Raw genomic sequence first — 22,625 nt, 5'->3', positions numbered from 1 at the left:
TTGGTGTTGCTCAATAACTCTCAACAGTCACTGGAGGCCACCGTGGTCATGTGTGACTGCTTCTTTTAGAGTGGAGAGCTTTCTTTCTTTTGTTTCTTAAGTTTATTTCACTTACAGAAAAAAATATTTGTCATTAATCATCTCAAATCCTATTAAGACAAATCATATTTGTAGGATTCTCAAGTTCATTGTGAGATTTTAACAAATTCTGGGAGTCTTGCAAGTGGGTAACTGTTCAAACCTGTAAAATTGGCACAAGCGGTATCTTTCCTCTATATTTTCTTTGAGTACGGCAGGTTCATGAATCTTTTTTTTGTTTCACTAAAAAGTTTACCTGTTGGACATGTTGTGTGATGCCGTGCCAAGCGATCTTCTCCCCAGAACAGAGAGCGCATAACACAAAGTCACCAAAGTAGAGTCCTCATCACTGTCCACAGGCTGTGCAAAAAGAAAAAAGAGAGATCAAGCATGAAGAAAGAAAGAGTGAAAAAAAGATTCTCTAACAAAGGATTTATGGATAAGAAATCATGTGACGAACAAAGATTATTGTGAGTCAGCAACTTTTCAAAGTAATGCCTCACTTCTTTCTTTTACCCTCACTTTAAGAACGATGTGAAATGATTGGCTGATGCTTCTTCTCAAAGGTAAATAACTCAGAACTCTGACACTCCCTCAGCAGCTCTAAGCCATAATGAACCGTGATTGACAAATCTTTAAATGATGTACCGTCTCCATCTTCCCTGCACAGTACTGGATCCACTCCAGGTAGACGTTACAGAAGCTGGCACGCGTCACCCCTTGCAGGCAGTGCACGTAGTCTTCATCGATCTTCACACTGAAGACCTGAGGGTCTCGCTCTATGTGGTGCCACTTAGTGTAGGACTGCAGCGCCTCTTCAATGGAGGCATCCTTGAGCCAGGTGGAGAGTTTGGGGGAGTGGACCAGGTAGTAGATGATACTCTGAGAGGAGAGGGGAGGAGAGAAAAAGCACTCGTATGAAGCTGGTTGTAGCTGCTGACCACAACTACGTCACTTCTAGTGACATCCAACTTCCAGTTTTGACAACTTTTTGAAGCCTGACCATTAACTGTCCTTTAATTCCCTTAAGCAAAACTTAAATAACTCCAACCTAAATTGAACAAATATAAGGTCAATCATACACTGAGAAGGCATACTCATACATCTACCAAAAAGCAAAAGCATTGTTTTTATATTAAAACTGGACAGCACGCCACCCCGCTGTTAATCTCCCTTCATTGGCTTCCAGTAGCAGCTCGAATCAAATTCAAAGCTCTTCTTCTGGCTCACAAAACACTGACAAGAATGTCTCCTGCCTTCCTGGGGTCCCTCTTCCAGGTCTACGCTGGCTATAGGGCATAAAGAGCATGATCCTTTTAGCTAAAGATTAAGCTAATTTTTCCAGCGATCGCCAGCATTATCAGGTTTGTAAATAGGTCAAAACTTGATGAATTATTAAAAAGGGCAGTTAGAAAGTTTCTGTATTCAACAATCTTAAAAAATACAAGCTCCAAAAAAGACAACCAGATAAGTGCAAATCACAGGTAGTACATCAGGTAAATCAGACATCAAAGATAAAAATGTCTTTGCAACATCTCTAAGAACCCAAATTTCTGTCTTTTTTACATTGAGACTAAATTTAGATAAGCTTCAACTTCCAGAAACAACAACACGTATCTATCTATCTTCAGAATCCAGATGAGATACTTTGATTACGCGTAAAGGGTAAAAACCAATATATGCAGACTGTGGACACCTGAGACATACTCAAGTACACTTTGACATACAATAATATATATCCTCCATTTATTTATTTAAAAAAGTATTTAACCAAGAGAACCTGGTTCTGATTAAAAATCTCTATTAAAAAAGTGTCCTGACTGAAATCAGCAGCAGCACATCCAAACAGACATACGACACACAATTCAGAAACATCACCCAAACAGAAACTACAAACTACAGTCTGCTTTTAAAAACATTTAGAGAAAACTGTTCACCAAACCCAACTCCATCCATCCATTCAGCCATCATCTTTTAGGGTCAAAGGAGGTCTGGAGCCAGTCCCATCTCTCACTGATCACAAGGCGGTATACTGAAAAGTTTACCACTCTGTCACAGAGCTGAAATGGAGACACTGACAACCATTCACCCACACGGTCACACCTTCTGACAATTTAGAGTGACCCATCAACCCGTGAGTATGTATTTACACTGTGCCAGAAAAACTGAAGAGAACCCTCATATGTATTAGGAGAACATGCAAACTCCACATAGTAAGGTGTGATCAGCCAGGGAATCAACCGGAAATCTTTTTGCTGCGAGGCAACAGCTCCAAGACTGCACCACTGTGCAGCCCCTAACTCAAATAACAGCATACCTTAAAATCTTTTCTCCACTTAAAAGTCGAACGTTGGGGGGGGATTCAACTTCATTTTAAGTTCTTAAAAATTATGTTATAAAGACTGATATGTTTCCACTTAGCTGTTGTTATAGTTAAACAGTTAATTCAGACATTTCTGGAAAACCAGCATATTAATGAGAGGTCAAGCCAGGATTATCCCTCTAAGAAAAGTGGAAGAAAACAGGGTAATCCTTATTTCTTAAGTTTATTTTTTTACATTAAAAAATGTTAGAAAATAACTGTTCCAGTCTAAATTTCCACACCAAATGTGATGTGTTAGGCTTTACTACGTTAAACCATGAAATGCAGCATGTTTTGCACATTTTATACATAGTTACATAGTTATCTGCAAATGTAAACAACTGCTTCAAAATCTCCAAACAGACACAGGCATAAATCAAACCTTCAGGTAGTAGGTGATGAGGAGCTTCCGGAGGTCGTACACTTGCAGCATGGTGGCTGCATTGTTCTCACTGATGCTGTAACCCTCCAGCAGATACTTTGTGGCCATCACCTCCCAGGCCAGCCAGCGCAGGTTAAAGGCTGCATTGCAAGACAGCATGTGGGGCAAGTGGCCCGGCTCACAGCAGCAGCACGCATCATCCTCCTCCACACCCTCTGTGATGGCCTCCACCTCTCGCTGCTGGCAGTACGTACCTGGGATGGAGAGGGATGGAGTAATGAGCCAGATATGATCAGAGAGAGGAATCCATTGTGGTAGTGATGGTTGAAACTTACCTCTGAACTCCAGTCCCCTCAGCTGGAAAGTGACTAACCCGTTGCCAATCTCGATGAGGTGGACCAGGGCGTTGAGGTAGTCAGATGCCAGAATGAAACAGTCCCCAGCGCTGTAGTTGCCCCATCGGCCCAGCATGAGGTCTCCACAAAGGGAATGCTGCAGTGACCGGGTCAGGTACTCATAAAAGATGGAGTTTAGGTTGCTATCATCACACCCTGCGAACAAAAGATGTGGGAGGTGTACAGTCAGATTATAAGATCAAGAGAGGACAATGCTGGTGCCAAAAGTCACCACATGCATGCTTCCAGGGCTCACCTGTCTCCTTATCCACCTGTGACACCAGCCTGCTGTTAGAGTTGTCAATACGCTTTGTGCTGCAGAAAATCAAAGATGAGACAAAGTCAGTTTTTATATTTTCTGTCAATAGGGTTCTGACCAAAAGTGATTAAAAATGTTTTAAATGTTTTGTGGAAAAGTGCAGAATCAGTGAAGTAGTTGTTTTTAATCTTGAACGACAGCTGGATGAAAAAATAGGTTATAATTAAAATTCCTATTTATTTTTAGTATTTTAAGTTCAATTGTCAGGTTGTTCACACATGTTTTTGATGTTGGTTTTTGGAATTAAATCGGATCGAAACATTTTTTTTGTTCAAGACATCTTTTCACTGGATACAACGTGCAAAGGTAAGGAACTTATCAGTACAGCTACGTAGCGCTACAATTTGAAACATGACATCAAGCGAATGTTGTAGCAGCTGGCTATATGCAGCAACATCAGCAGCTAGGACAAGTAACGTGACATCTGTTATTGAAGTTATCTAGATAATTTAAGACTAAACTGTTTCATGCTTTCAGTTGTTGTCCATGTGAAACTCTTTGTTGTCATGTTGTCTTGATGTTAAAATTGTTAACTCTAGCCTACAACGCCAACATCCAGCCCCTGCAGAGGTATTGCTTCAAGTGGTTTTAAATGTTTCAGTCCCAAAGCAAACCCCAGCATCTAAATATAATCATAGGATGCTTCATGTCGAATCACTGAAGTTTGCGCAACAAAGCAGCTGCTATTTTTGGAGTGTTTTCAGTGAGCTGAAGTAAAAACAGTCTCCTGCATCAATAAATAAGAGGGAATAGAGGGGTTATGATGTGGGCAGGAGGAGGAGGAGGGGGCTGTTTGTCGAAAAATAGATCTGTAGAAACTTTTGTTATCACAGTTAAGATGAAAAAAAAATGCAGAAATTAGTACTATTATTATGAATAACCCATCAGCTTTCTTATATTCTGTAATTAAAATGCAAGTATATACCCCCCATGCCTTTCCTGGCTGTTTGGGAAACTAACTAACTTACTAACTAACCAACTAAATAATAACTACGGCAGGATCTTACTTGTAGTTTCGCTCCCAAAACTTGATGGGCCGAGGATAAGAGGAAATGAAGATGGCGCTGCCCAAGAAGGGAGCCAGCGGGGTGTAAAAGACAGTGGTGAGAAGAGTCTGAAGCAGCAGCATGGCGGAGTCTGGTTGCACACACGCAAGAGTCAAGGAAAGAAAAGCTGGTACTGATCTGGTCTCACACAAACAAACACACACACACACACACACACACACACACACACACACACAGGTCTGAGAGGAAGGATACGAGGTACAGCGAACGGCTGAGCGAAGGCATGGAAAGCGCTGCCCCAGGCGATCTGCCAGGGAGCGATGTAAACCAGGATGAAATGGAGCTTCAGCAACAGCTCTCGCATCTGTGCAAAAACACAAACAACAAAGTCAGTCCTCTCCGAGCAGACATCAATAGAGTGGAGGTTTTATTTTGGCATCAGAGTGTGTTATTTTTATGGATCAAACAATCTTTGTCACAAAGCAGTATGAAATCATATTTATGACATTTTCCATCATCTATGCTCCAAAATGTATCTCACACAAAACACAAAACACACAGAGGATCAGTTGAATTTTCATGTATTATTTTGAAAAATTGTGTTTGAAAAGTTTCAGAAAGTTTTTCCAGAAAAAGCAGAATTATCTGCCAGAATATAAAAATCAAAAAGTCTAAGCCCAAAACATAATACTTCTTCATAAATGAAAAGTCAGAGAAATGCTAGCTCCTACAATTCCCATAATGCAACAAAACATTACCTTACTGTCGCACACTCCATATTCTTTGTGTATCACCAAATTGTGGTCCCTCACCTTGTGGAAAATAATAGACATGATGAAGAAGTCCAGCAGGAAGCTCTCTGAAGCATGTGGACAATCGAAATGAAAAAAGACAAGCGTGAAGAGCAGAGTGAGGAACTGGAAGCTCGGGTCGCAGAAAGATGACCGCAGGAGTTTCAGTCCAGCCACTGTCGTCAGGAGGACATCACAGCTGAAGGTGACACAAGCAAAGATTAAGACCAGCGCTGCAAATGTCATGGGATGCTGTGTTTAAATAATTCCACTCACTGGATTCCCAGCTTCTTGCGGTGGCTGAGGGCAAAGCCATCATTGGTGAGTGCACTGAGCACAATGGCGGGGTACACCACATACTTCTCAAAGCACAGGAGCCCAACGTACAGGCGCTCAAACCACATCAGCACAGCATCCTCTGTGATACAAGCAAGGACAGGGGAGAACAGACTAGCATCACAGATTACTGAAACACAAAGACAGCTGAGTTCAGGATGTCACCCTCAAACATTATCTTGATCTTTGGATCTGAGCCATTTTCAAACTCACTTTCACCTCCTTTTCTTTTTCGTTTGTCTCTTTACAAAATATTTCAAAAACCACTGAAAGGATTTCACCAGAAGTATTTTGGGTAAATGAACAGGCCTTTTTTAGTTCACCAATAATCATGCTTGTGAAAAAAGGTAAATGCTGTGCCTCCCAACTCCAAAAATATGACTTTTTTGTATCTTCATGTCCAAAAATATCAACCTGTTAGTCTTACTGAGCAGCTACATAATTTCTATGAGCTTAACTTTTTGAACATTAATCAATTGTTTGTCAAATCCAAATGCTAGTTATCTCAATTTAATCTATTAAATTTAAATTTAATCTGTTCTTTTTTATTTCAGTTTATTTTATTGCTTTTCTTCTTGTTATATATATATTTTTTTTACTTGTGTTTTTTTTTCTATTTTTTATATACATTATCTATTGTAAAGCACTTTGGTTTACCCGTAGGTGGTTGTAAAAGGTTGTATAAATAAAGCATATTTACATTTAAATAGAGCACATTCGTTAAATCCAAATGCTAGTTGTTTGATTTTTCTAAACTTTTACAAGCCCGACCTTTTGGAGAACATTTTGACCCCTGACTTCACAGATGCTAACTGAATGGTCACATTAACTTGTTCTTAAAGACACAGAAGGCATTCTGACCTCTGGGCTCAAACTGGTGGTACTCTTTAGTCTTGAGGACCGGATGTGAGATCCACAGCCAAGGATGGTGCTTTCTCAGCTGGGGGATCAGGTAGTGGGTGACAAACCCCACAGTCCCAGCCAGAGCGTACAACACGATGGTAACAAAGGGCTGAGGGGAAAAAGTAAATCCCAAAAATTAATGTAAGAAACATGAAAACCTCACGCCACATCTGAGATGATATAATACGAAACGATCTCACCTTAAGAGAGAGGAACACGGTACTCGCAGTGATGGCGAAGGTCAGGATGTAGGCGACAGAGCACACCACAACATCTGACAGCAGAATCTCTTTCTGCAGCGCATGAGAGGGAGAGATGTGATGGTAAAAATCCACACTGAAGAAAAACTCATTTGTCTGATTAATTCATGGGATGACTTTTGTCTAATTGCTTCAGTTTTTGGAGATCAAAGATGAAGCAGCTCGCAAAGAGTTAAAACCTTTCTAATCCTCCATTAATAGTGTAAAAGACAGTGAGAGATTTGTTTTCCAGGATGCACAATCCTGCATAATCCCACATAATGATTGATTATCTTTCATGAGACACCATGATTTAGAGTTAATCAAACACAGTTTGAATAAATTCGACTGCCTCCAGTACAAAGTGATTATTTCCTGGTGAAAATAAATGCAAGCTGACACCATGTAAAGAAATAAACAACATTAATTTCACACTAAAATAAACTGCATGTACAGTGTGCTGTCCTCTTTATTCACCATAGAGTTCTGCAGTTTCTCAGGAAGCGGGTCTTTGATGTCTGTATCTTCTTCCTCCTCCTCACTCTCCACCAAAGCCGGCATAATCTTTGACTTGATCAGAGACCTGAAATATCACAAATGGAGCATGAAGTACACAGACATTACAAAATCAGTCTAAATTCAGATTTCAACTTGTATGTTAGGAGAATTGTTCAACTATGTAGTTTTAGGACTGTTGGAGGTGGCATTTATGATAGAGCAGCTGTGTTGTGTTGTCTCTTCACAAGCCCTTTAAGAGTTTAAGCTCTGAAGATTTATGTTGTGCAAGTCTGTTTGGTTACTTTTTAAAGTGAAACAAAGGAAAAAAAACATACAAAAGAAATAAAATCTGTGGCATGTGTGAGTCTCCATTATCTACATTTTAGTAAGTGTCCCAGATGGGCCAAAAAGTTTAGGTCCGCCCCTCCAAGGCCCAATATGTGCACGCATACACACCCACTAATACTTACAGCAGCACAGAGGGGTCACTGCTCTGCCGGCTGAGGTGGTAGGAGAAAACCACCAAAAGACCACAGAAACCAGAGAACAAAGCCGGCGTGTGCTGCTCATCCCACGGCTCCTGTACCAACACAGACACACACCTGTGTGAATCACACCTTTATGTGTCCAGAAAGCTGCTACTCACAGATCTCCACAGCTCAAACACTTCCTCTCCAGCTGCAGTCTTGGAGTTACTGTTGAAGATGTTAAAGATGAGCGGCAACACTTTGTGTTTTGCTGTAACTCTACTTGCATCAGTGAAACTGCCTGGCTACTATTCGTAACTGAACTCCCCGTCTTCTTCTATTCCCATAACCAGGAGGACAATCATAAACCAAAGCTTGCTTAAAAACTCTGAAGATGAAAGAGGGATAGGAGAGGAGAGGAGATGGAGTTTCTGGTTTATGTTGGTTAATTTGTACCTTGAGAGCTCCGAAGCAGAAACCGTAGAGCAGAGACAGAGCGATCAGACTGCGTAGGATGCAGTAGACTGCAGAGACAAGACTTGTAGCGGCTGAAAAAGAAAGAAGAGTGAGGGTTAAAAACACAAGAGGTATGAGAAAGAAAAAAGTGTAAAGTTCTTGTTAACTTAATTCTCTAAAGAAATAATCACCTTTGGCTAAGTATAAGGGTTTTTTGTATTAAAAACATCAACTTTCATTTTTCTATGAGAAAAAGATCCACTGTGGACATGTTAAATCACAGATATATGATTTTTTCATAAAAAGAAATTTATTTCTGTCAAAATTTTTTGGCGGTTTTCGTTGAGTATCAGCAAGTGGGTTACCCTGATCAAATCATGCCCACAAATTCCTGAAAGAAGAGTCATTCAGTTCCTGTCCCTTAAACTATAATTATTACAGCACATTATAACAGCAAGGTTTTTTAACCTTTCCAATTTTCAACCATATATTTTAATTTAACATTGTGCAATAAAACACGCAAACACAGGCCAAAGACTAGAGGCAGAAATTTTCAAAGGGCATCTGTTGAGAACAGTATTAAACTAAAAGTCAAGAAGAACAAAAAGAAAAGCCTCCGTTAAGGAATTCACCCATACCAGTGAAAACAAGGATAAGACACTGTTTTACCAACCTGTCCCTCCAAAAAGGTGCATGTCAATCTGTTCCAGCACATAGATAGTGAAGGTGTTGATCTGAGGGAAAAGGCCCACCAGGAAGGTAATTGGGAAGCAGTAGGTAAAACCTGTAAAATGCATTATATACTTTTTAGTGTCACTAATTCAATGGGAGATGAATAATGTCACATGCCGGTCTGACACAAAACTTCCTCCTGAAGCCACGTGTTGTCTCTCGTCACATCAATCCCTACCCACAAGCAGGTCTCGTAAGAAGTGCAGCGCGTCATGGCAGACAATGGTGACTCCGTACAGAGTGGAGCTAGGCAGGTCCTTAATCCTCAGCAGCTGCTCCAGCAGCCAGATCAGAGTGCAGAAGATACAGAAGTAGGCCGCTCGACTGTAGGCCACCAGCTGGTTGTGACCCTGGAGACACACACGAGGACAGTGAAGGGTTCTGAAATAGAATAGGGTATACACTACAAAGACAGCAGCTGCTGTTATCAAAAGCATGACAAAATTAACATATGATGGAAACACGTGTGCAATTGCCCTCATATGAGGTAGACTGCCCATAGATCTGACAATGTGACATTATTTTGACTGCATCATCCAGTCTGATTTCTTGATTATAGATTAACATGCATCCTTTTCTAATTAAGTCTTGAATAGTTCTTATTACCATGAATCATAAAGTTTTCGTTGCCTGTATAAAGAGCGTCATGAAGCCTATCGGCATAATGAAGTCATTAATGGTAATACGTAAGAGCCTGTGATAATGGAAGTTCACGACTATCAGCTCATCTTTTGTTCTTGTTTTATATCAATACCTTCCTCATCTCTGCACCTACATGTACTTTTCTCAGTAACACGAAACAACAAACTACATATTAAAGAATATGTAATGAATGGAAAAGGGAACTCATTTCAAACTCATCCATCATTTACTGACAACATAAAAGAGAACAACAGCCGGGAGTGGAAAACAAATGACGACAGAAGCATCAAGGATGTATTTATACACATCTTTTGAAATAAGCAAATGTATTTCTAATTTAATTTCCATTAAAGAAATCGGTTTTGTCTTCAGTGAAATATTTCCTCTTAGATTCAGTCACAAAGTGAGATATTAACTTACATGTGTTGGTGAAGCTGCATCTGGTTGAACACTCTGGAAAACAGAAGCAAATAGTGGATAAACATCTGTAAATAAAGGACAATTTGAAACGGCATGGTTACCCATAAGTTTAATAGAAACACAGTGAGCAAATGCAGACAGGTGCTGGCAGGTAGGCATGTTCAAAAGACACTTATTTTGGTCTTAGTTTTTTGAACAAAGATTTTATTTTGACAAACAGATGAAGTAAAGGAAACATAGGATTAATTTGTTGGTTAACAATGTCAAATCTGATTGCTGAGTGTGGTTAACGCTAGTAGAGCTAACACCATCAGCCTTTAGTCGTCACTGCTGGTTAAAGCTCACCTGCTTGTGTTGGATACATACTGTATTGTTACTGTCAGGCAGGTGGTCGTATGCAAGTTTAATAAGCCACAGCCTACTTACAGCTTTATCTCCATTTTAATTATCAAAATAATGCCTAACAGTACAGGCCCCAGAGATGCCTTCTGTCATCTGTGTTTGTTGTAGTAGAGCATTGTAACTAAATAGCAGTAACCGTAAGCTATGAACTGTAGCCCCAACTAAAGGGGGGAGGCACTTTCTGAGCACACACATTCTTCCTGGTTTTCTATCAGTCACGTACAGTCTGGTCTCATCACCCAAAAATTGAATGGTTCAGAGCCTGAGCTTGAAGACAAACGTTCCTGTTTAATCTGCTTTGTGTCTTCTTACCTTCAGTAAGGAATACTGGCAGCTGGCAATGACAAGGCAGAACTGAAACACCCAGAAGTCCTTGAAGCAGCCATGGTTGAGAAGCACAAAACCCAGGAAAGAAACCAGAAAGGCCATGAAGACTGCAACCAAATTCTCCAGAACTTCCTGGTTTCTGTAGATAACAGTAAACACAGAAGAAGAGATGGGTTAGAGTTGCTCATTACTAGCTGGATTTTAAGAGGTGTGCAGGTGTTTATGTCTTCAACTTAAGAAAAAGGCCTCAAAGGAAAGGAAATACAGACATGCTAAGGTAGACACCATCAACTTATCAAATACATCTTTTCAGAGCTGCATAACATGTATCCTTTATTACTTCAGAATATGTAGGCACAGCACAGAAAGCATCAAACAGCTTTTCTCCAGTGTGTACAGTACCTGTCCAAAAGGGCAAGAAGAGTAAGCCGGTCGTATAAAATGTTTATCCACTTCCCAGGAAACAGTTTCAGTTTGTAATAAATCTTCCTGGTCGGTTTCTCCTGAGTGGAGGTCTCTGATGAATCATCCAAAGAGTCCTCCTCCTGACGGATAGATGCACAAGAACAACTTATTTACACCCACATGACTTGAACTGCAATCATTCAGGAAACAACAAAATTCTTATGTTTGCTGTTTATTCATCAGTCAGGATCATTACACGCAGAAAGAACATCTTTCCTACAAATGAAAAGTGGTGCAGTAATGATTCAGCTGAGACTGTGCTGTTTCTGCTTCAGTGACAACCAGCAGCTCATAACACAACGGCACTCTGAGACTTAATCAGCCATTTGCTGACCGTTTTGAACGGCAGGGATGACTCATGTGTTACAGTTTGACAGAAAGTTAAAACTAAGCTGATTAAAGCTGATTGTTGATCATCGTTTTTGTATTCCTCTGTTGAGTCCCTGCTGTAAAAACTCACCAACAGTCATGATGCTGATGAGAATCAAGCTATTTGTACAAAAAAAAATAGTCCTTGGACAGAAACAAAATGATTGATTTTTCTTTTTTTTTCATGTTGTAACTACAGGTTAATTGTGGAGCTTCTTTGTTGTGTTTACATTTACTCTAAATATTGTCACAGAGGACTTAAAGGTAGAAAAAGCTGTTCTCTCCTCATAAAAAAAAATGTAAAAGGGATTGTTTAGGAGAATTTGACACCAACATTGTTTGCATCTCCATCTGCATTCTAGCAGTCCCACTCTTCACACTCTTAGTTGGCACACTGCTACACTTCTTGGCACAACACTATCACCAAGTAGTTGATCAGCAAAACCACTGAATTCAGTATCATGTTGCTCACAGGGAAATACAGGTGACTCATTGAGTGAAACCTTCTCTTAAAAATACTCTAAAAATTCATGCAATTCAACTCTAGTTAATTTTTAAAAAGTGTCAGTAGCTGGGTTTCCATTACACTTTTTTGCTAAATAAAAGCGATATTTCTGAAGTTTTGATAAAGAACAAATTTGCCCTGCCAATGTTTCTGTTACGACCAGAATTGTGCACAACTTGAGTGAAATAAAACATAATGTCCGTCCGGAAGCTGCACTCATGATGATGATGCCGATTCTTGAACATTAGTGTTTTTTTTCACTGATCAAACTGTCGGCCGTGATCACGCTAACTCAAAAAAGGCAGGAACAAAACACTGACTAAAAATCATCATCTCTAGCTCACATACTCTCACGCACACACACACACACACACACACACACCTCCACCCCGCCTCCCGGCTGCTCTCTGACCCTGACCGGCTCACAGCCGTCCTGATGCCTTCTCAAGTGTCGGTCATAAACACAAACATCTGCATTGAACATATAAATAAGAGCAGAGCTAATAAAATATGAACACTGGAGTCTGTTTGTGTGGCAGTGGACATGTGCGAGGAGGTGAGGGAGGAGCGTTGTCATGACAACGTGCGAAAAAGGTGTTTCCATTGCACTTTTGCGACAAAGTTCAGTATTAAAATGTCTGAAAAACCACCTAATGAGAGTGAAAAACCTTTTTATCGAAATTTGAGAGGTTTTTCGAAAATGTGGTGTTTCCATTACAGTTCCTTTTTTGCGATATCTAGATTTTGCGCAATTCCAGGTGTAATGGAAACCCAGCTTGTGATTGCAAAAGTGGGAAAATGAAAGGAGACACACACCTGGAATATCTCAGGGTGAGTCCTTCGTGGTCGGAGTCTGTGTGGGGGGATGATACGTCTTTGGAAAGGGCAGTCAGCGTGACCACCAGCGAGGCCGTCCTGACACTCTGAGTTCGAGGAAGTTGACAGCAGGTCACTGAAGACACACGCACAGAGAACAGTCAAGTGTTAGCACAGTGACTGGACCTGATAGCGCAGGCAGTGATAGAAAAGCAACAGCAATAAGGTAGCATGTCGTAAGAAAGTATCATTTGATCAGCTGAGTAGAGCATGCAGACACACAATGAATGCACAGACAAATAAAGAGGTGGTAGCAGAATGTGTTGAATGTAGAAGAGGGAAGGACTGATATTTGACAGCACTACCACATGTTGCCGGTGATGAGCTCGGCTCCCAGTGGCAGGTTGAGCGCTCTCTCTGCATACAGCTTACGGGGCCTGTCTCCTGGTGAAGAAACAAACACAGCAGCTGATGAGTGGATAAATGTATTATGTGCAGTTTATTTTTTAATTTAGCTTTGTAAACAGACTTCCAGACACTGAGCTATAACTGATAATCTGAGCAGACGAATATTTTGGAGCCATTCCAAAAAATTTTCATTTGATCTACCAGCTTGCTAAGCACTTTGAGCTGCTGACAGAGCCATCCACACACACTGTGAGTCTGTTCAAAAGATCCAAATATTATCAGACCGTCACAGCAGAGGAAACTCGTATTGTTTGACTCCACAGACAGCACGTTTCTATTTCTGCATGTTCCTCTGTTTTCTGAAGCTTCACATTTTTAGCAACAGCATTGTTTTTGTTGAAGCTGCTTACTGTGGACAGTATGGAAGGTGTATGCCTCTTCTTTGTTGGTAGCCTCTGGTCTGCAGATGACTTGCAGCATGGAGCTCTCTGATTGAGAGGTTTGTGAAGGTAGAGAGTCATAATCTGGATCCTTTTCTCTGTCTGTCTGTGGACTGCAAAGAGGAAACACAATCAGATGGTAATCCTGGATGCTGGGCGCTCATCTGTAAATGTGTGAGTCTGTTGGAGTGGTTTGTATTGATGTGTGTAGGTGAATACGCATGCATACCTGTCAGGGGAAACGATTGGGATTTGTTTGGGTGGTATAGCCTGGAGAGTGTTGGTGGGCAGACTGGTGGGAGGTTTTGGTCTCTCTGGTTTGCTGTCTGTGTTTGGCTCTGTTATTGTCTGATCTGGTCTGGAAGTCACACTCAGATTCTCTAAAAACAGATTGAATGGAGAAAGTTGTTTTTTTTTTAACATAGCAGAAATGTTACTTTTCTTTCAAGCTGTTGCAATCCCTATTTGTAAGATAACTGTAAAAAGACCCAAACCTATAAAAAAGATTAAGTGAAGTTTTGAGGGTTTTCTGTCTTTGTCATTTTAAGGCTTGCAACTTTGCAAACAGTTTGCAACAAAACTCTGTGAAGAGACGAGATTATAGCAAAGCAAAAAGCTAATTGAAATGTAACTTTTTTCCCTTGGGGGTTGGTGGAGGCCACAGCTGCGTTGGAAGGAGAAAAAGGAAATGAGTTTTATAACCTAAATGAATGCCTATGTCTGGTATCTGTCTAAATTCAAGAATGCTAGCTAACATGTCTGTCAAATACACTTTAAAAAGCAACAAGCTGTCTTTATACCTTTTTACTGCCTCCAAGTGGTCAAAGAAACTCAAGAATATGAAGGTTAAGTGTCAGGAAATGCCTCTTCAACAGGCTTACATCCAGACCAGAAGCCACGACGAGCTGTGCAGCTTTCTTTACCCCATTTTACTTGCATTTTCTTTTCAATTTCCAACTAACTGACTGACCTCCACACTAACATCCTTGAAGCCCAGCAGACTTGATGAACACTTGTATTTAAAAGAGCATACATTGATCAGTCATGAACTAGAAAGAAGCTATAAACTTATAGAGCCCGTTTCAACAAGAGGCACTAAAAGCGACAAAAGTTTATAGATGTAGCTCGTAAAATTTTGTCAACGAGTCAGCATTTATCATGAGCCTTTAAAAATAAATGGCAGAAAGGTATAAATAGAGCTCCATTCACCTTCCTCCGCATTGCCCTCTTCCTCTTTGCATTCTGGCCCCTCATCTTCCTGCATGCTGGCGGCTCCCCCTCTGGCACTGAGAGACCCCAACAAAGAAACAAACTCCAAGAAGTTGGATTCATTGGGTATCTGGCCCTCCTTTGCCTCCAGATCTGACTTGGAACTGGTCATGGTGGTCTAGTAGAGAGACAGATGTTTGTATGACGCACAGACAGTGGTATGGACAAGCAGGATAAGTACAGAGCTGAGCTGCCAACATACTGTGTTCTGTGAGCGGTCTGAAAGGAGAACAGCATCTTTCCCACTGTCCATGCTCAGTCCCCGGATGTGAGTCCTTCCTCCAAGACCATAACGGCCCAAAGCTGGTGGCAGGCGCAGGAAACCTTGTGAATCCACATTAGGATCCAATGGATCTGTGTCATCAGGGTGGGAGTGGACATCAATACCTGATGAGCTGTTATCGTTTGTAAGCTGTGGGCTTGGTGTGCTGTCATTAGTCGTCTGTACACCAACACGTTCCTGGTCTGGATCTGGACCCTCCATTGTAGTGAACTCAGAGCTGGTTGTGTCTCGACACATGTGAAACTCTTCACTTTGGCTCGTTGTCTGTTGCTGTTTCAGTGTGGGATCATCATCCGAGAGAGATGCCTCTTTTTCCTCCTCTGTCTCCTGCTTCTCCTCCTCAGGGGAGTCAAAGGTGATGACGGGGATCTTCACGTGACACTCTCCAGCATCTTTCTGAGCCTTAGCCAATAAACAGTGACAAAACACAAACATTACAAACAAGGACAGGTGAGTAATGGGAAATGTTATTGTAAGGGCAAGTGTTTTTTACCTGTGCATTCTCTAGAAGGCTCTGCTTGACACTCTCCTCCAGCTGAGCAGCAGTCTGAGGGTCACAGCTCATGGTGATGATGATCTTAACTGTATCATTGTCATCCAAGTGAGCTGACACAGGCCCAGGGCCAGAGTTGTCAACCAGAACCACTTCAATCTCATCGGAACAGTACATCTCTTCCAGTGGCTCGGCCTGGGAGACGATAGGAGATAGATGGGTTTAGAAACAGAGGCATGTCACTATTGCTCTCTATTAAGACGGATAGAAATTAGAATCTGTTTCCATGTGTGTAAGGCCTACCTGGGCAGAGAGATCAGGAATGTCAATAAAATTGTCCTGGCAGTCCTGTGGAGTCTCCAGTGAGTTATTGTTGGCATCTGAAGGCTCTTTCTGCTCCTCACTCTCCTCCTCACTCTCATCCCCACTTCCCTTGGAGGGAGGCAGACCCTCATCGGCTGTTTCCATTCCATCAGCCTCTTTATCCTCACAGTCTTCCTCCTCTTCTATTCTATCCTTCCCTGAGTCTTTCTCTGCTGATTTTTCCTGATCTGATTGCTCTCTGTCAGCCCCCGTCAGAGAGCTCTGAATGTCTGTGTCGTCTTTTGCAGCTCCAGTTTCAATTAATTCGGCCTCCATTTTCCCTGACCCACTAGTAGATCCAGGCCGTGTCTCTTCTCTTTCAGCTCGGGATGGGGGCCTCTGCTGGGCCTGCAGCAGGGGGGCGGCTTGGTCAGGATTGGGGCTAGAGAGGTCATCTGGAGAAGGCTCTGGGCTTGGCTGCAGACTTCCCCCCACAGGCTTCTCTTCTGCAGCACCCTCACTCTGTCCTGAAAGGAGAAGACATCCAAGATGAATATTTATGGTGCAATTAATAATAAACTATGGTATTCATAAAAATCTGCTTTGGTGAAAGCAGATGTATCCTCATATCAAGCTGAAGCAACCACTCACAAAATCCAAATTTTTATCAACAGATGTAAGATTCATCAACCCTTTATCATTGCTCTTAAATGACTTCCAGGAATAGAGTTAAGACAGTGACAGGCTGACTTTGATCTGTCTGATCACAAGCGCATTAGGTCATACATTTACTGGAAGCAGTCAGCTGCTCTTATTGGCTCGCTGGTACATCTGATTCTGCTTGTCTTAGAAAATTTACAACACTGATGTGTTTGCAGAAAAAAGATGTACAGTTGCCAAACTACACTGTTCAAGGAGCCACCAGATGCATTAGGGAAAAGAAACTAGCTGCAATCACAAACGAATACTGACAAAACATTCCCCAAAAAACCTCCTGTAGCTGGAAATGAATAGCCAATGACCTGCTGCTCAGTTCTTGCTACTTCCTGTCTTTATTCTATAAGAGTATGAGTAAGAGCTAATCACTTCTTTTTTTTTTTTTGTCTGACTCCTTTTTTACCATTTCGTGATTCACAGGGAATCATCCAACTAATTCATTCTGCTTAATTTATTTTCAAAACCAAGCAGCATCTGAATCAATGCTACCTGCATGTAAAGTAAGATCCATGAAACTATACTTGAAAAAAATGTACAAATTCACCTATGGCAACATGATGACATATTTTTTTGGCAGTTGTGAGCTTTTTTGCTGATGGGTGAAAAATTAAAGAAAAAACAGATAAATGCCAATTTGTGCATGGATATGAGTATGCACCCATTCTTTGGTCCTACATACAATTGATAAATGAGGGCTAATGTCTCTGAAGCTCTTCTTGAGTAATGAACAGTTTTCTGCAAAATACAGTTCTTCCATTTGTGTTAAGTAAGGATAATAATTAAAAAAACAAACAAGAAAACCAGCTTGAGATTTTTCAGAAAAGGTCAAAATCATGTTTTTTATATTCTTGTGCCTAATTTAAGTTAATGCCTCATTGAAGTTAGAAAATAGAAATTCAAGAAACTGGGCTCAACGGCAAGAGAAAGGTTGGCAAATATCAGTATGCTAAATTGCAAAAAAAATCTTGCAAAATACTGCCTTCAGCAATCAACGCAAGCTAATTCATTCATCCTTTTTTATGTGATCTCAGTTGAAAATTGCTTTGTTTGACATGTAACTTCTAAACACATACACCACGTAACAGCCTCACCTTCCACTGTCTTCACTGCTTCGTCCGACTTTGAATAATCCTACAGGGAAGAGAAACAGCAGCACATGATTTAAATTAGGACATCATGCAGGTCAGCTCAGTGTACTGCATGCATCCATGCTTAAGGGTCACATACCACCCCAATAAGTCCTGGGTCAGTTTCAGTCTGTTTCACGGTCACCTGTATTACTGGGCTGGGACCCTTACGAGCCAACGTTGTCATGGCTACACTGTCAGGGACTGTGCTGCTCTTCCTGTTTGACAAAATCAAGAGAAAGAAAAACAAAGTTAAATGATGAAGACAGAGTAAAGGAGAGTCTATAAAAGTCAGCACATCAATAAGAAATCACTTTGAGCCTATCATGTTTTGACAAAAATATACTGATTTATACGGCTGAGGGAGTGCTAAAAATAAACGTGTCTGGGCTTTTGTTTCATCTCCTAACAAGCGTTTCAGACTTTGAGGAAACTAAAAGGAATACAGACAAATAATCTTAACTTATTCCCCATGTAGATCAACTGTGTCAGAGCTGAGTAGCTCACTGAGAATCTCTTACCCCCCCTCATTAGCTCACCCATTCATCAAAGCTGCACTGAGTCAAGACTTTGAGAGGAAAGAGTCTGAATCCCACTCTAAGACACTTGATCATGAAACCAATCTGGTCTGAAAGGCGTAGAGGACTTAGCAAAATAGACACATGCTGGGAAAGAAGAAGCTTACTGACATGTTAAGACACTCATTTGCACATTTGGAAAAAGAGGGCTAAATGCTCAATTCAATGTTGATAACGATGCTGTACCATAATACATATGGCTCTCTAGCCTAGATTATCTGATAAATAACCTGACAGGGACCAATTTAAGCTTTGTTTCTGACTGGCATCTAATGTTACCTGTCCTATTCACTGCAAACATTTTTGTCTGAGGCCACGCTCAAGGTAAGATGCTTAATTGTTGTAACAGTACTGTAGTGATAGATAGCAAGAAAGCATAGGGAATCTGACAAATTGTAATTTCACTGCGTGCGGAATGATGATAAATGAAAAAGAAGGTGAATCATGAAAATTAACAAAAGGGTATATTAAGTTAAACATCATATTTAAAACTTATTAGCTAAAGTCAGCTAACCTACAATGGCTACCTTACCATTTGACCAATTTTATAGCTAATGGTACTTTTAGCTAACCAACGTTACTGCTGACAAGCTAACTTTAATGTTGGGTAGTAATCTTTACTTCTATATCCAAAATTTCAAAATAATGCAAGAAAGTTGTGAATGCCAGCATAACATGTTGTCTAATGATAGCTAATAAGTTATCAATAATGTAGCTTTGCTGTAGTAACATGTCCCCATTTGTTAGTTGCTCAAAGGCTAATTTTGCTTTCCTACCACGCCTTAGCTTAAATTACTTTTGGATATAAAACATAATGGAGGCAACAAAGTTCCTCACTAAGAATAATGTGCATCATAGGGAACAGTATTGTCAGCATGCTTATACAGATAGTTAGCAGTGTGTACTTTTAGTCAGTTACAAAATTAATATTTTTACATTGAAATATGGCCTGCTTTTTGCTGTCCATTATTTTAAAGTGTGTTTACCGATGAGAAAACCTTTGAGTGAAAGTAATTTTTCACATTTTCTTTACTACTCATGTCAAAGGACATAAGCAGCTTTTGTGAGAATGGTGAAAACAGCTATAAAGGTGGGACCATTCCTTGAACATTAGATAATCAAGTGATTTCTTATCAATTCTACTGTTTTATTAAAAGTGTGATTGTAAGGGTCAAACCGTATATTGGCAGGCAGGCAGGGATCAGAGGCATTGCTTTTCTTCTCTGGCGCCTTGCTGAGGTCAGAAAGGCTGCTGCGGACCACTGCTTCACCCTCATCAAACATCACATGTAGCCGATAGTTGGCCATCTTGATGAGGATGAAAAAGACTGTGATGGAGGTACAGTAGATGCTTAAAGCCATGGTGGTGGGGGGCAAAGCCTGTTGTGGAGAGAGGACGGTCTTAGAACATTCAAATCAACATTTTCAGACGCTCCTTACTACTGGCAAAGTGTTTTATGAAAAACTTAGCACACTCTCTTGCATCTCAGTTTTCTTTGAAAATCCTACAAGACTAAAGTGTATTTGGTCACATGATCACAATGTTCCCAATACAAACTCATACAAAAATACCACATGATGGATTTCAACTGGCTTATAACTGAAGTGTATTGATCCTCAGAGGAGGAACAGCCTATAGCAATGAACAAGATGATTAAAGAAAGAACATCTGCATCAAGCTGTGAAATGAGTCACACAGGTCTGGAGAGAGTTCTTGCTGAACTAAATGTTTTGGATTATTATTTATGTTTACAGGGAAAAATTATAATCTCAATATATGGCCTGCTATGTTTCTACCAAATTGTTCCCTCAGCTTTCAGCCTATCTGTGTCTGCGTATGCATGTGACCTTCAAAACTAAAAAAAATGAAATTTGAAACATTATTTCTCCAAAGAAACCTGTTTTGTTTTGATAAGGGAAGCAGTGGGTGTTTCCAAACAGGCTCTGGAAACTGTAACATTTTTGTTGAGCTTTGGTGGCAAATGTCTGAGTTGTCACTTTCCCTCAGAGCCTCTACTTTGCATTACTAGCTCTCCTTCATGGATGGCCTTTTGGAGATCATCTGAACACAGAGCAGGTACACTATGGGCCCTGGTTTAGAGGACCAGCATGTTTAGTGGGGTTCCCATCACATGAGCATAACCTACAAAATATAATGTCTAATTTGTAAAAACCTTAAATTCAAATAGGCACGCATCATCAACAGTCTTAAGATCCATAGAAAAAAGTATTAACTGCACTGTAAGTCAATTTTAGTTTGTTTTTTTTTTTGTCTATACCAGATACTCTGTCTACTGTGTGTTGTCAGTCATATTTTACTAGCTAAGGTCAAGTGAGTGACCTAAAGAAGAAACTACTTCCCTTATTGATTTCACCTCACCACTATATTTCCTGTATTATTGTCGTCATTTGCATGTACTGTAGCCCTACATGTCAACTGATCTGACAGCTGTCACAAATCCCCATGGACATTATTTCATAGAAAAACTGAAATGAAATAATATAGCCTTTGATGCACCCTTTTCAAGGCCATGACATGAACGTCAGTTTCACGCCTCTTATCTCTCCCACTGCTACATCCAGGAGCAGCCATGCGTTCCCTCACCGCATGCAAGGAAAAAACACTGCGACAGTGCTGCCTGTTTTCTCCAGCCTAGTATTTCTCTCAGCAGCAACCAGACAATGAGGGGTATTAGATTCACCCATTGCCACAGCACGCTTATCCAAGAAAGGATTAAACGGACGCATGACAATAAAACGTTACCTTTTGGCACCTCGCAACCCATTCACGGCCTTGAACGTCATGTTCCCCTCAATAAAAACTCACCAGATGGAGGGACAGAGGCAACATCAGGAGAAATATCCACAGATAGAGGTGGCAGGAGTTGTTGAATTTGTTCTGGTCCGGGTCGTGGTACCAGCCCCCCGTCAGAGATGCCCAGACTCCTTGGCGCAGGGTCTGCACAACCTGGGAGCCCATCTCTGCTCCTCTGTCCTCCTCCACCTCCTCCTCCTCCTCCTCCTCTCCGCTCAGGTTGGACGGACGGATGATGCCGATGCTGCTAGGCTACAATGAAATGATCTCCTCTAATGCATGCTACTGTCGCTACGCCTCCATGTTGGGGCGATACAGCACGTATCCTGAGCCTTCTCTTTCATGCATCGTTGGTCTTCCTCGGTGGTTTCCTCTCGTCTGCCTTTTCCCACCCCAATGTCAATTCGTCCATTGCTGCTGCCGCGGTCCTCATCTCGTCCTGTTCGTCTCTCTCCTTCTCCCTCACCACCTCTCGCCTTGCTGCCTGTACAGATGCGCAGCTCTGACCACCTCCCCTCCCCTCCAACCCCTCCTCTCCGCCTCCCTCCCTCTCAATCCTGTGCTATACGATTCCCACCTTCCCTGTTTAAATACGCACAAACGCAGGCAAGCCATTTTAGTGCGGTCATACAACCGGTTCGGTTTGACTGTATGTATTTTGGCTTCATGCAAGCTAGGCCTATGTAGGCTATATGAGATGCACATGTACCGGGCCCATGACGGGATATCGCTCAATCCATTTTGAAGCAACTGACATTATTAGTCCGTGTGCATTACAGACACAGTTTTGCACAATTAACAGAAGTGGATTATCTAAGCCTAACTTTAACAACACAAACGTATTCACAGATATAAACCAATGGTTTTCAGTTATGTAGTTTTGGTTAGGTACTGATTGTCTTTTTTTAGTATTGAAGAAATAATGCAATGCTGAAATTAAAATATAAAATATAAATGACATTAGATAATGAGCAGTTTCCTGTTTCCTGAACAGTCTTTACCTGTATGTCACTTTTTGTTTTTGTGTAACTTGTAATTGTTCTAAGAGCCATAATGGATGACTTTCATTGTGTGACTATATAAAGCCAGAACCCTCAAGTGTAGTGGTTGTAGCAATAGTAGTAGTAGATTTACCTCTCATTTTTGAAGTACGAATAAGAAAGTTGTCTCTTTGTCTGTGTGTGTGTGTGTGTGTGTGTGTGTGTGAGAGAGAGAGAGAGAGAGAGAGAGAGAGAGAGAGAAAGAGAGAGATCCTATATGGTCCAACATCCCCATAATTTC

The 22,625-nt window shown here is 41.0% G+C and overlaps 1 protein-coding gene across 3 annotated transcripts in view; it reads right to left on the bottom strand.

The window, feature by feature from the left end:
• pcnx2 (pecanex 2) overlaps nucleotides 1–21,854 on the bottom strand; it is a 29,863-nt gene extending 8,009 nt beyond the window's left edge. The window contains exons 1-31 of one of the 3 annotated variants that reach the window (XM_074676130.1): nucleotides 21,357–21,854; nucleotides 19,707–19,909; nucleotides 18,052–18,169; nucleotides 17,916–17,955; nucleotides 16,108–16,634; nucleotides 15,805–15,999; nucleotides 15,231–15,713; nucleotides 14,969–15,146; nucleotides 13,989–14,139; nucleotides 13,730–13,872; nucleotides 13,280–13,355; nucleotides 12,912–13,047; nucleotides 11,159–11,301; nucleotides 10,742–10,895; nucleotides 10,028–10,060; nucleotides 9,144–9,315; nucleotides 8,907–9,017; nucleotides 8,234–8,325; nucleotides 7,781–7,890; nucleotides 7,290–7,395; nucleotides 6,774–6,866; nucleotides 6,532–6,682; nucleotides 5,611–5,752; nucleotides 5,356–5,533; nucleotides 4,799–4,907; nucleotides 4,544–4,673; nucleotides 3,474–3,532; nucleotides 3,158–3,373; nucleotides 2,823–3,076; nucleotides 727–960; nucleotides 335–438 (exon numbers count right to left, since the gene is read on the bottom strand). In XM_074676130.1, coding sequence (XP_074532231.1) covers nucleotides 335–438; nucleotides 727–960; nucleotides 2,823–3,076; nucleotides 3,158–3,373; nucleotides 3,474–3,532; nucleotides 4,544–4,673; nucleotides 4,799–4,907; nucleotides 5,356–5,533; nucleotides 5,611–5,752; nucleotides 6,532–6,682; nucleotides 6,774–6,866; nucleotides 7,290–7,395; nucleotides 7,781–7,890; nucleotides 8,234–8,325; nucleotides 8,907–9,017; nucleotides 9,144–9,315; nucleotides 10,028–10,060; nucleotides 10,742–10,895; nucleotides 11,159–11,301; nucleotides 12,912–13,047; nucleotides 13,280–13,355; nucleotides 13,730–13,872; nucleotides 13,989–14,139; nucleotides 14,969–15,146; nucleotides 15,231–15,713; nucleotides 15,805–15,999; nucleotides 16,108–16,634; nucleotides 17,916–17,955; nucleotides 18,052–18,169; nucleotides 19,707–19,909; nucleotides 21,357–21,509 — 4,994 coding nt within the window. In that variant the 5' untranslated portion in view covers nucleotides 21,510–21,854. Of the gene's footprint in view, nucleotides 1–334; nucleotides 439–726; nucleotides 961–2,822; nucleotides 3,077–3,157; nucleotides 3,374–3,473; nucleotides 3,533–4,543; nucleotides 4,674–4,798; nucleotides 4,908–5,355; nucleotides 5,534–5,610; nucleotides 5,753–6,531; nucleotides 6,683–6,773; nucleotides 6,867–7,289; nucleotides 7,396–7,780; nucleotides 7,891–8,233; nucleotides 8,326–8,906; nucleotides 9,018–9,143; nucleotides 9,316–10,027; nucleotides 10,061–10,741; nucleotides 10,896–11,158; nucleotides 11,302–12,911; nucleotides 13,048–13,276; nucleotides 13,356–13,729; nucleotides 13,873–13,988; nucleotides 14,140–14,968; nucleotides 15,147–15,230; nucleotides 15,714–15,804; nucleotides 16,000–16,107; nucleotides 16,635–17,915; nucleotides 17,956–18,051; nucleotides 18,170–19,706; nucleotides 19,910–21,356 lie in introns of all 3 variants that reach the window. The other 2 variants (XM_074676129.1, XM_074676131.1) reach the window with 2 other exon arrangements.
• Nucleotides 21,855–22,625: the final 771 nt, after the last annotated feature.

The sequence above is a fragment of the Halichoeres trimaculatus genome, unplaced genomic scaffold, assembly GCF_033239565.1.
Source record: "Halichoeres trimaculatus isolate MK-OKI-2021-1 unplaced genomic scaffold, fHalTri1.1 fHalTri1_scaffold_8, whole genome shotgun sequence".
Lineage (NCBI taxonomy): Eukaryota > Metazoa > Chordata > Actinopteri > Labriformes > Labridae > Halichoeres > Halichoeres trimaculatus.
Note: the sequence above shows the minus strand (reverse complement) of the source record. Positions and strands in the feature narration are given on the sequence as shown.